At 39.2% G+C, this 12,607-nt stretch overlaps 1 protein-coding gene across 1 annotated transcript in view; it reads left to right on the top strand.

The window, feature by feature from the left end:
* The window catches only part of MED13 (mediator complex subunit 13), a 124,862-nt gene that overhangs the window by 82,185 nt on the left and 30,070 nt on the right, over nucleotides 1–12,607 (top strand). Inside the window, 4 exon segments of the mRNA XM_017875238.1 lie at nucleotides 469–559; nucleotides 692–906; nucleotides 1,193–1,389; nucleotides 2,474–3,390. Of these exon segments, the coding sequence (XP_017730727.1) occupies nucleotides 469–559; nucleotides 692–906; nucleotides 1,193–1,389; nucleotides 2,474–3,390 (1,420 nt within the window).

The raw sequence follows: 12,607 nt of genomic DNA, 5'->3' as shown, positions 1-12,607 counted from the left end.
CAGGCCCGGCTAATTTTTTGTATTTTTAGTAGAGGTGAGGTTTCACCATGTTGACCAGGCTGGTCTCGAACTCCTGGCCTCAAATTTTTTCATCTGCCTGCCTCAACCTCCCAAAGTGCTGGTATTACAGGTGTAAGCTACCACGTCCGGCCTCTTATTTTTGGTTTTAAGTTAAGGTTAACCTTACTTCTGTATATTTTGAAAGTATTGGTCATTTTCATTGGAAGAACTTTTTCTTTTTAATTTGGAGGCTTACCAAATAAATATTACCAAATAAATAAGTATGAAGTCAGTGATGATCTAAGAAATGTATTATGTCTTTCAACACTAGTATGTATTTGGCTGTATCACAGATTCAAAATATTACTTTTAATGAATGGGCTTTACTGTTAAGTTATATCTGAATGATTACTATTTTGAGATCACATTGGATGTAAAATTTTAGATAAATATGCTTTTTTTAAATAGCCTGGATCTAAAAAATCAGCGAATGGATCAGATGATAAAGCCAGCTGCAAGGAATCAAAGACAGGAAATCTGGACCCGTTATCTTGCATAAGTAAGCTTCCCTCATCTGTGCTCGTGATAAATTTGCAAACTTAATCTCAACAAACCTCCCCACTCCCTTTGTTTTAAACACAGATTCACCTATTTTTAGTCATGTTAAAATGTATGTTTTTATTAAATATAGGCACTGCAGATCTTCATAAAATGTATCCTACACCACCATCATTGGAGCAACATATTATGGGATTTTCCCCAATGAATATGAATAATAAAGAATATGGTAGTATGGATACAACACCTGGAGGAACTGTTCTAGAAGGAAATAGTTCTAGTATAGGAGCACAGTTCAAAATTGAGGTTGATGAGGGACTCTGTAGTCCCAAACCTTCTGAAATTAAAGTAAGTATGTTTTTTCTAGAAAAATAATTCACTTCCTGTATTTTCTTATAGGATTAGTTTATTGCTATAGTTAAAAATTATTTCATAGTGGTTGCAGTTTTGTAGCTAAGTTGAGGACTGAATTGTTGTGTCACTATTAAGAATGCATTTAAGAAAATAATAGAATTGTATTTACATTTTATTCTGTTTAAAGAAGGGTAAAAAGGTCCAGAGCCTGTTTGAGGTTTTTGTTTATTTTCCCCCCCAGAAGATAAGATACTGAAAACCTACCATCTTTATATTGTAGGATTTTTCTTATGTCTATAAGCCTGAAAATTGTCAAATTCTAGTGGGATGTTCCATGTTTGCACCTCTAAAACCTCTACCAAGCCAATATCTGCCCCCTATCAAATTGCCAGAAGAGTGTATTTACCGTCAGAGTTGGACTGTTGGAAAATTGGAATTGCTTTCTTCAGGGTCTGCAATGCCATTCATCAAAGAGGGGTATGATTTATGTTGTTATAATAGTATATGAATGCTTATACAGCTTTAATTTTTTTCATAGATTTACTTGGTATGCCGGAAAAGAAAATTGGTTTTTGAAAATTCTAAAAATTATTTCTGGTTAATCAATTATAGTGATTGGCTGGGAGCAGTGGCTCACACCTGTAATTCCAACACTTTGGGAGGCCAAGGCAGGCATATCCCTTGAGGTCAGGAGTTTGAGATGAGCCTGACCAACATGGAAAACCTCGTCTCTACTAAAAATACAAAAATTAGCCAAGCGTGGTGGTGTGCCTGTAGTCTCAGCTACTTGGGAGACTGAGGCACAAGAATGGCTTGAACCTAGGAGGCACACGTTAGAGGGAGGCACACGTTGCAGGGAGCTGAGATTGCACCAGTGCACTCCAGCCTGGGCAACAGAGTGAGACTTCGTCTCAAAAAAAAAAAAAAAAAAAAAAAAGGCTAATTGGGTATGGTTAAACTATTAGGAAACCTAAGACTATTATGCTGGATTTGTATTCAGAAGCACCTTTTCTTTTGGGCTGCAATTTTAAATTGCTTCCATTTTTACATTTGCCATATTTTCCACACGTGTCACATTTTAACATCTCTGACTTTGTCCGTTTCAACTCAAGGCTGAAAGAAATCTGAATTTGAGATGTCTTGTAAGTGGTAGCATCTTAAAATTACCATTTTCCCTTTTACACATGAGCATCTCTAAAATCATTTTTTTAAAATCATTTTCTTTTACAGTGAGTAGCATCTTAGAATCAAGGAAATATACGTATTTCTAGTAAACAAAATTTATAGATAGTAAATATGGATGTCTAGGTGTGCATTAGTGTATACAGTACTTATTAATGATTTTTGAACTTGTTGATTGATCTTTAGTCCACAACAGTCACTTAGAGTATATATGTTAACCAGAAATAAAAATTGACTGTTCTTGTAATTCTTGCAATACTTGTCCTTTCATAATTTTCTATGTAATTGAAAAACATTTGGGACGTTTTTAGTTGTATTTCATGTTACTAATATGTTCCTTTATATATGTATTTGATTTTCTTTTACCTGGTGATGATAGTGATGGAAGTAATATGGATCAAGAATATGGCCCTGCTTATACACCTCAAACTCATACTTCTTTTGGGATGCCTCCTAGCAGTGCACCTCCTAGTAACAGCGGAGCAGGAATTCTTCCTTCTCCATCCACCCCTCGGTTTCCAACTCCAAGGACTCCAAGGACTCCTCGAACTCCTCGTGGAGCTGGTGGACCTGCTAGTGCTCAAGGTTCAGTCAAATACGAAAATTCAGACTTGTATTCACCAGCTTCTACCCCATCTACATGCAGACCCCTTAATTCTGTTGAACCTGCAACTGTCCCTTCCATCCCTGAAGCACACAGTCTTTATGTAAACCTCATCCTTTCAGAATCAGTTATGAATTTGTTTAAAGACTGTAACTTTGATAGTTGTTGCATCTGTGTCTGCAACATGAATATCAAGGGTGCCGATGTTGGAGTTTACATTCCAGATCCAACGCAGGAAGCACAGTATAGGTGTACCTGTGGCTTCAGTGCTATCATGAATAGAAAATTTGGAAACAGTTCAGGATTATTTCTTGAAGATGAACTAGATATCATAGGACGCAATACAGACTGTGGCAAAGAAGCAGAAAAACGTTTTGAAGCTCTCAGGGGTACCTCTGCTGAACATGTTAATGGAGGACTAAAGGAATCTGAAAAATTATCTGATGATTTGATATTATTGCTACAAGATCAGTGCACTAATTTATTTTCACCCTTTGGAGCAGCAGACCAAGATCCTTTTTCTAAAAGTGGTGTAATTAGCAATTGGGTACGTGTTGAAGAGCGTGACTGTTGCAATGACTGCTACCTTGCATTAGAACATGGGCGTCAATTCATGGATAACATGTCAGGAGGAAAAGTTGATGAAGCACTTGTGAAAAGTTCATGCTTATACCCCTGGTCCAAAAGAAATGGTAAGTATGCTAATAAAATACTTTTTTGTTTGCTTATTTCACTTTAGTTGTATGACTTTGCTTTTCATTCTTAGGAAAAAGTAATAAAGGCAATTACCCGTGTAGCAAATAAAGACATTTAAAGTTGGACTTAAAACTCTTTTAAGGATGATGTTTTTAAAGGGTGAATTTCTTAGCAGTTTAGTTTAATTTCACCAATAAAAGTATGGTTATTATAAATCTGTAATTATATACTTATGTAGGAATATGAAAGGCACATTGTATATATTAGCATAACATTGCTAATGGTCTGCTTTATTCAACATTCTTTCGCTCATTAAGTATTTACTGGGCACCTTATATGTGCCAGGTGTTAGCCTAGGTTCACTGTTGAACAAAGCACACATATTCTTTGCCCTTTTTGAATCTATAATTTAGTGGAGAAAATAGGAAATAAACAAAAAAGCTTATAATAGTAAGAAGTAATTTGGAGAAAAAGCAGAGTAAAAGAGTAGATAAAAGACACGTATGTACTATTTTAGATGTATGGTCAGATAAGATACTGAGGAGATAGCATTTGGGCAAACTCCTACATAAAGTAGAATATGAGCTATGTAGTTAGATGAGGAAAGAGTGTTTCAGGCAGCGCAAACACCCTGAGGGAGTATTTTGCTTTTACGAGTTTGAGGAACATTAAGGTGACTGATGTTGCTGGAATGCTTTGGGTGATAGGGAGACTGGAAGGAGATGAAATTTAAGAGGTAGCCATTCACCAGCATCATTTAGAGTCTTATACACCATGTAAGGCCTTTGTGGTTTGTACTAAATGTGATGGGAACCTATTGAACAGTTTTGACAAGGGGAGTAACATGATCTTTATTTTGATTGTTTTTTAAGAGATTTCTCAGCCTGGCACAGTGGCTCATGCCTGTAATCCCAGCACTTTGGGAGGCCGAGGGAGGCGGATCACCTGAGGTCAGGAGTTCGAGACCAGCCTGACCAACATAGTGAAATCCTATCTTTACTGAAAATATAAAATTAGCTGGGCTTGGTGGCGGGCACGTGTAATCCCAGCTACTTGGGAGGCTGAGGCAGGAGAAGTACTTGAACCTGGGAGGCGGAAGTTGCAGTGAGCCAAGATTGCGCTATTGCACTCCAGCCTGGGCAACAAGAGTGAAATTCCCATCTAAAAAAAAAAAAAGAAAGAAAAATGGCCGGGCGCGGTGGCTCACGTCTCTTATCCCAGCACTTTGGGAGACTGAAGTGGGCAGATCATGAGGTCAGGAGTTCGAGACCAGCCTGCCCAATATGGTGAAACCCCATCTCTACTAAAAATACAAAAATTAGCCAGTGTGGTGGGGTGTGCCTGTGGTCCCAGCTGCTCAGGTGGCCGAGGCAGAGGAGTTGCTTGAACCTGGGAGGCGGAGGTTGTGGTGAGTTGAGATAATGCCACTGCACTCCAGCCTGGGCAACAGAGCAAGACTCTCTGTTGCTATTGTGTGGAAAATAGCCTTGGGGGTTGGCAGTAGTGAAAGTGAGAATAGAAGCAGGATAAATCAGTTGGAAGGCAGTTTCAGAAGCTTAGGTGAAAGATGATGGTAGCTTAGACAAGATAGGAGGCAAGCGAGATGTAAGTAATAGGTTTTAGGTATATTTGGGAAATAGTACCTACAGGGTTTGCCGATAGACATGTAAGAAAAGATGAGGCATCGATAATAGCTTGAGCAATTGGGTGAATGATGGTACTAACTACAGAGGAGGGAAACACTGGGGAGTAAATCAGATACACATTTGGAGATAGTATGTTTAAATTCAGAGGAATGATTGGGTCCGGAGATTGAAAAATTTTGTGTGTGAGTTATCATCATGAAAAGCTGTGGATCTGGATGAAATAACCTATAGAGTAATTGTAGATAGAGTAGTACAAGGATGGAGCTGACATTTAGAGGTGGGGAGGGAGAAGAGGTGCCAGGAAAGAAAATTGAGAAGGAGGTTGGAGGAAAACCAAGAGAGCATGGTATCCTAGAAATCAAGATTAGGGAATTTTTGTTTGTTTGTTTTGAGACAGAGTCTCGCTCTGTGACCAGCCTGGAGTGCAGTGTGGTACGATCTCGGCTCACTGCAACCTCCACCTCCCGGGTTCAAGTAATCCTCCTGCCTCAGCCTCCCAAGTAGCTGGGACTACAGGTGCCTGCCACCACACCCAGTTAATTTTTTGTATTTCAGTAGAGACGAGGTTTCACTGTGTTGCCCAGACTGGTCTCGAACTCCTGAGCTCAGGCAGTCCACCTGCCTCAGCCTCCCAAAGTGCTGGGATTACAGGCGTGAGCCACCGTGCCCAGCCCGGGAATATTTAGAAGAGAGTGATCATCTCTGTCAAATACTATGATACATTAAGGTGAAAACTGAGACAGGTTATTGGATGTGACCACATAGAAGTTAGTGGTCACCTTGATAGGCAGTTTCAATCAACCTGATTAGAATGGGTTCACAAAAGAACAGGATGAGAAGCAAACTTAGACAATTTGCTGGGGACTTTTGCTGTAAATAGCAGAGAAATTGCATAATAGGGTTAAAACAGAGGTTTATTATTATTTTGTTAAAGGTGCATTGGGAGTGATCCTATAGAAAGGAATTTTTTTTTTAATTTAAAAGCCCAGGAGTTCAAGACCAGCCTGGTGAACATGGCAGACCCATCTCGACTAAAAATACAAAAGTTAGCTGGGTGTGGTAGCATGCACCTGTAGTCTCAGCTACTTGGGAGGCTGAGGTGGGAGTATAGCTTGAACGTAGGAGATGGAGAATTCAGTGAACCATGATTGTACCACTGCACTCCAGCCTATTTGACAGAATGAGACTCTTGTCTCAAAAAGAAAAAAATGGGCATGTAATGCAGAAGGTTGAGTAATAATGATAGTACAGATGGAATGTTATATGGCTTCTGAAAATGAATACAGTTATATATAACAAATATGAATCTTAATGATGCTGTTGAGGAGAGGAAGAGGGAACAAGTCCCAGAAGATTACATATAGTCAGATACCCGTTAAAAATACCTCTTTAATGTATTACCGTTGATAAAGTTTTGAAACAAGCACAACTGAGTGTATTATTTTACATACACATAAAATTGAGGATATTGGTTAATTCTTGAAATTTCACACATACCGAAAAATGACCAAGAGATAGGATAGGGAGAAACATTTAATAAGATCATTTTTGGTAATGTTCTAGTTCCTAGGCAGTGAGATTACAGTTGTTCATTTTATTATTAAAGAAAATTTTTGAAATGTAAGAGAACAACACGTGGACCAGTGATTAAGTTCATGTATATGACATAGTATCAGCATTTATCCAATTATTCATTCCCAGGGACCAAATTTAAAAAGGGAAAGATACAAATAAATGTCATAGGTATTCAAAAAAAAAAGGAAAGATTATTTTAAACCATATAGAGTAGTTAAGATCATAGGCTGTGGACTCAGACTGCTTGGGTTTGAAACATGACTCTAGCACTAAATACTGCCTGCTACCTTGGGCCAAGTTAGTTAACCTTTCTGTGCCTTGATTTCTTAAAATAGGGTCAATAATAGATTTACTTTACAGGGTATTGAGATAATCAAATGAAATAGTACATATAAAACAGAGTAGTTGATCCACCCACCTTGGCCCCGCCTCAAAGTGCAGGGATTACAGGCATGAGCCACGCAGGAGTTCAAGACCAGCCTGACCAACATGGTGAAACCCCATCTCTACTTAAAATACAAAAATTAGCTTGGCGTGGTGGTGCATGCCTGTAATCCCAGCTACTTGGGAGGCTAAGGCAGGAGAATTGCTTGAACCCATGAGGTGGAGGTTGCAGTGAGCCCGAGATCCTGCCATTGCACTCCAGCCCGGGTGACAAGAGTGAAACTCGGTCTGAAAAAAAAAAGCAGTTTTTCTCACATAGTAAGAACTCAGATGTTAGTAGTGGTAATGACAGCAGCAGGAGGATTAGTGGCACTCTTTATAATTATTTTGTTTTTAAAAACCAACTTACAAAATAATGGAAAACATTGAGCTTTACCTGGTATATGTTTTTTGAATAACAGTAAGCACTGATGTAAACAGAAAGCTGCAGACTTAAAAATGAATTTCTTCTTAAGAACTTGTCCAAAGAAAATAATTTAGTACAAGAAAGAGAGAAATGGGGCCCATGGCTCACCCCTGTAATCCTAGCATTTTGGGAGGCTGAGGCAGGAGTATTGCTTGAGACCAGGAGTTTGAGACCAGCCTGAGGAACATAGCAAGACCCCCATCTCTACCAAAAAGAAAAGAAAGAAAGAAAAGACTTTATATTTCAATTAAAAATTTTCAGTATTAAAAACAAATAATGGGCTGGGTGCAGTGGCTCATGCCTGTAATCCCAGCACTTTGAGAGGCCAAGGCGGGTGGATCACGAGGTCAGATCAAGACCATCCTGGCTAACATGGTGAAACCCGGTCTCTACTAAAAATACAAAAAATTAGCTGGGCGTGGTGGCGGGCACCTGTAGTCCCAGCTACTTGGGAGGCTGGGGCAGGAGAATGGTGTGAACCTGGGAGGCGAAGGTTGCAGTGAGCGGAGATTGCGCCACTGCACTCCAGCCTGGGTGACAGAGTGAGACTCTGTCTCAAAAAAAAAACAACAACAACAAAAAACAATGTTGGAAAACATAAATGTGCAATATTAGAATACTTTGATTAAGTTACAGCATCATGAAATGGTGGCAAGCTCCTGCATTAGAGCCCTTGGCATCTTTCCTCCCTCTTGGATACTCGTTTTCCAGATATTTATGTGGATAACTCTGTCTTCTTTAAATCTTGTCAGATGTCATCTTCTCATTATAAAAATGCAAACCCTTCTTCATGTTCTCCATCTTGCTTTCTTTCCATAGTGTTGACTATTACCTTCTAACATAATAAAATTTATTAATTGTTATTTCTTACCTCCATTAAGAACACTCTTTGCAAAGTTCTGTGTAAAGGCAAAGATTTTTGTCTGTAATCTAAACACCTAGAATAATGAACACAGTAGATCAGGATATTAAAATAGATGTTTGGATTTGTTTATTTAGTTTTAACATCTTGAAAGAAGATATGTTTGAATGAATTTAAAAGTCTGCAAAGTATAGTTTGTGTATATATATGTATTTTTTGTTTTGTTTTGTTTTGTTTTGTTTTTGAGATGCAGTCTCACTCAGTTTAGCCCAGGCTGGAGTGCAGTGGCGTGATCTTGGCTCACTGCAAGCTGTGCCTACTGGGTTCACGCCATTCTCCTGCCTCAGCCTCTTGAGTAGCTGGGACTACAGGCGCCCGCCGCACACCGAGCTAATTTTTTGTATTTTTAGTAGAGATGGGGTTTCACCGTGTTGGCCAGGCTGGTCTCGATCTCCTGACCTCGTGATCCACCCGCCTCGGCCTCCCAAAGTGCTGGAGTTACAAGCATGAGCCACCGCACCTGGCCAGTGTAGTTTGTATATTTTAATGACAATGTTAATTTTGTTGAAGATAGAGAAAGCTCTGTTCTAATTATAAAAAATACGGCTGGGCGCGGTGGCTCAAGCCTGTAATCCCAGCACTTTGGGAGCCGAGACGGGCGATACGAGGCGAGATCGAGACATCCTGCTAACATGTAAACCCTCTCTACTAAAAATACAAAAAACTAGCCGCGAGTGGCGGGCGCCTGTAATCCCGCTACCTGGAGGCTGAGGCAGGAAATGGCATAAACCGGAGCAGAGTTGCAGTGAGCTGAAGACAGCCACTGCACTCCAGCCGGGAGACAGAGCGAGACTCGCCGTCTCAAAAAAAAAAAAAAAAAAAATACATACTTGCTGAACAAAAATTAAGAATACCATACAGTTCACCCATTTAAAATGTACAGTTGGCTGCTTTTTAGTATGCAGAGTTGGGCAGTCATCAACACAGTCGGTTTTAGAGCATTTTCTTATTAAACCCCCTACCTGTTAGCAGTCACTCCCTTTTTCCGTTCAACCTTCTTTCCTAGCTATAGACAACCACTAGTCTACTTTCTGTCTACCTAGATTTACCGCTTTTGGATATTTCATATCAATAGAATTATATACTCATATCAATAGCATTATATACTGTATGGTCTTCAGTGACTGGCTTTTTTCACTTTGCATAATGTTTTCAAGGTTCACCTATGCTGTAGCACATATTAGTACTTTATTGCCGAATAATATTCCATTGTATGAAGATACTGTATTTTATTTACCCATTCATCAGTTGATGGATATTTAGTTTTTTCCCACTTTTTGGCTATTATGAATAATGCTGCCATGAACATTTGTATACAAGTTTTATATGGACATGTTTTATTACTCTTAAGTGGACTCACTGAGTCATATTGTTTAATCTTTTTTTTTGTTTGTTTGTTTTTTTTGAGATGGAGTCTCACTCTTGTTGCCCAGGCTGGAGTGCAGTGGCGCAATCTTGGCTCACTCTAACCTCTGCCTCCCAGATTCAAGCAATTCTCCTGCCTCAGCTTCCCGAGTAACTGGGATTACAGGCGCCCACCACCACGCCCAACTAATTTTTGAATTTTTGGTAGAGATGGGGTTTCACCATATTGGCCAGGCTGGTCTCAAACTCCTGACCTCAGGTGACCCACCTGCCTCGGCCTCCCAAAGTGCTGGGATTACAGGTGTGAGCCACTGCACTTGGCCTTTGTTTTGTTTTGAGACAAGAGTCTTGCTCTGTCATCCCAGGCTGGAGTGCATTGGGGCACAATCTTGGCTCATTGCAACCAGGTTGCAACCGACTCCCAGGTTCAAGCAATTCTGGTGCCTCAGCCTCCCTGTAGCTGGGATTACAAGCATGCACCACCACACCTGACCTGTTTAATCTTTTGAGGAACTGCCAGATTGTTTTCCATAGCAGCTGCACCATTTTACATAACTACCAGCAACATATGAGGATTTCACTTACACTTGGCACGTTGTTTTTCTTATAGTCATCTTATAGTCAAAGTATCTCATTGTGATACTTTGTGTGAAGTAGTATCTCATTGTGGTTTCATCTGCATTTCCCTAATGACTAATAATGTTGAACATTGTTTCATGTGCTTGTTGTCCATTTGTATATCTTCTTTGGAGAAATGACTTTTCAGATTTTTTGCCCATTTTAAAATTAGGTTTTATGTATTTTATTATCGAATCCTAAGAGTTTTTTTTAATATATCCTGGATACAAGGACACAAGCCCCCTTACCACATGTGTGATTTGCATATATTTTCTCCTATACTCTGCATTGTCTTTTCATCTTTTTTTTTTTTAAAGATACAGGGTCTTGCTAGTTTGACCAGACTGGTCTCAAACTCTTGGATTCAAGCGATCCTCCCGCTGCAGCCTCCTCAGGTAGCTAGGACTGCAGGGGCCTGCTATCACACTCAGCTTCTTTTCACTTTCCTTTTTTTCGTATCTCCATAGGATGTGAAATCTTATTTCGTTGATGGTATTCTTTGAAGCACAAACATTTTTAATTTTGATGAAGTCCAATTTATTTTTTCTCTTGTTGCTTGTGCTTTTGATGTCTAGGTCAGGACCTAATCCAAGGTCTTGAAAATTTACGCCTATTACTTTTTTGAAATAACTTTTTAGTTTTAGCTCTTATATTTAGATCTCTGATCCATTCTGAATATTTTGTATATAGTATATGGAAGGGTTCTGACTTCATTCTTTTGCATGTGGATATCTAGTTGTCCTAGAATCACCTATGGAAAATGTTATCTTTAAGTTGTCTTGGTACCTTTGTCAAAAATCAGTTTATCATAAGCAGGTGGGTTGATTTCTGGATTTTCAGTTTATTTCTATTGATTGATTATCCTCCATGATCACTCCTTTTTTTAAAACTTTTATTTTAGGTTCATGGGTACGTGTGCCAGGTTTGTTATATAAGTAAAAGGTAAACTGTGTGTCCTGGGGGTCAGCATACAGATCATTTTGTCATGCAGGTAATAAGCATAGTACTTCATAGGTATTTTTTTCTGATCTTCTTTTTTCTTTTCTTTTTTTTTTTTTTTTTTGGAGAAGGGGTCTCGCTCTGTTGTCAAGGCTGAAGTGCAGTGTTATGCCATCATGGCTTACCGTAACCTCGACCTCATGGGCTCAAGTGATCCTCCCACTTCATTCTCCTGAGTAGCTGGAACCACAGGCATGTGGCACCATATCTGGCTTTTTGTAGAGACAAGGTTTTGCTATGTTGAGCAGGCTGCCCATGAACTCGTAAGCTCAAGCAGTCTGACTGCCTCAGTCTCCCAAAGTGCTGGAATTACAGGCATGAGCCACCACCCAAGCCCAGCCTATTAGCATTTTCAACTACTAAATAGTATTCTACTGTGTATGCAAAAGTTTATTTAAGCATATTACATATTAAGTATTGTATTTGGAACTTAGTTTTATCTAGTTCTGTACACTTTTTTTTGTTTTTGTTTTTGTTTTTTGAGATGGGCTCTCACTTTGTCACCCAAGCTGGAGTGCAGTGCCATGATCTCGGGTCACTGCAACCCCAGCCTCCTGGGTTCAAGCAGTTCTCCTGCCTTAGCCTCCCCAGTAGCTGGGATTATAGGCATGCATCACCATGCCTGGCTAAGTTTTATATTTTTTGGTAGAGACAGGGTTTCACTGTGTTGGCCAGGCTGGTCTCAAACTCCTGACCTCAAACAGTCCACCTGCATTGGCCTCCCAAAGTGCTGGAATTACAGGTGTGAGCCACTGGGCCTAGCCAGTACACTTTTTAGATATAGGAAATTGGGGCCTATAACGATAAATTAGGCAAAGGTAATAAATTAAAATTGAATGATTTAATATAACTGTGCTCAAACAGGTTGAGTGGTACAACTGGACCATTCTGGGGGCCACATTTATTGTATCAATATCATTTAGTGATTTTTCCTTGAGCCATTTGACATTTATGTGGAGCACCTTTCATACCCATTCTGATAGTTGGTCAGAAATGCAGGTCATGATTTGATAATCTATAAATCTTTAAGATGTATAAGCTTATAAAATATCTATGGATAATATACTTTTTAGCAGTGTGAGCAAGTTACTGTATAGTTTTTGTATTTTAGAATTGTCAAAGTCTACTTTTTTTTCAAATTAAACTTTAATAATTATAACCAGTCTTTATTCACTTTACCATAGTAGTGCTAATTATGGGATGTAATTTCAGTGTGAGGCAGACTTCTTTCTGGTAAA

The sequence above is a fragment of the Rhinopithecus bieti genome, unplaced genomic scaffold, assembly GCF_001698545.2.
Source record: "Rhinopithecus bieti isolate Rb0 unplaced genomic scaffold, ASM169854v2 scaffold_9978, whole genome shotgun sequence".
Classification (NCBI taxonomy): Eukaryota; Metazoa; Chordata; class Mammalia; order Primates; family Cercopithecidae; genus Rhinopithecus; species Rhinopithecus bieti.
This window is presented reverse-complemented; position numbering and strand designations above follow the sequence as displayed.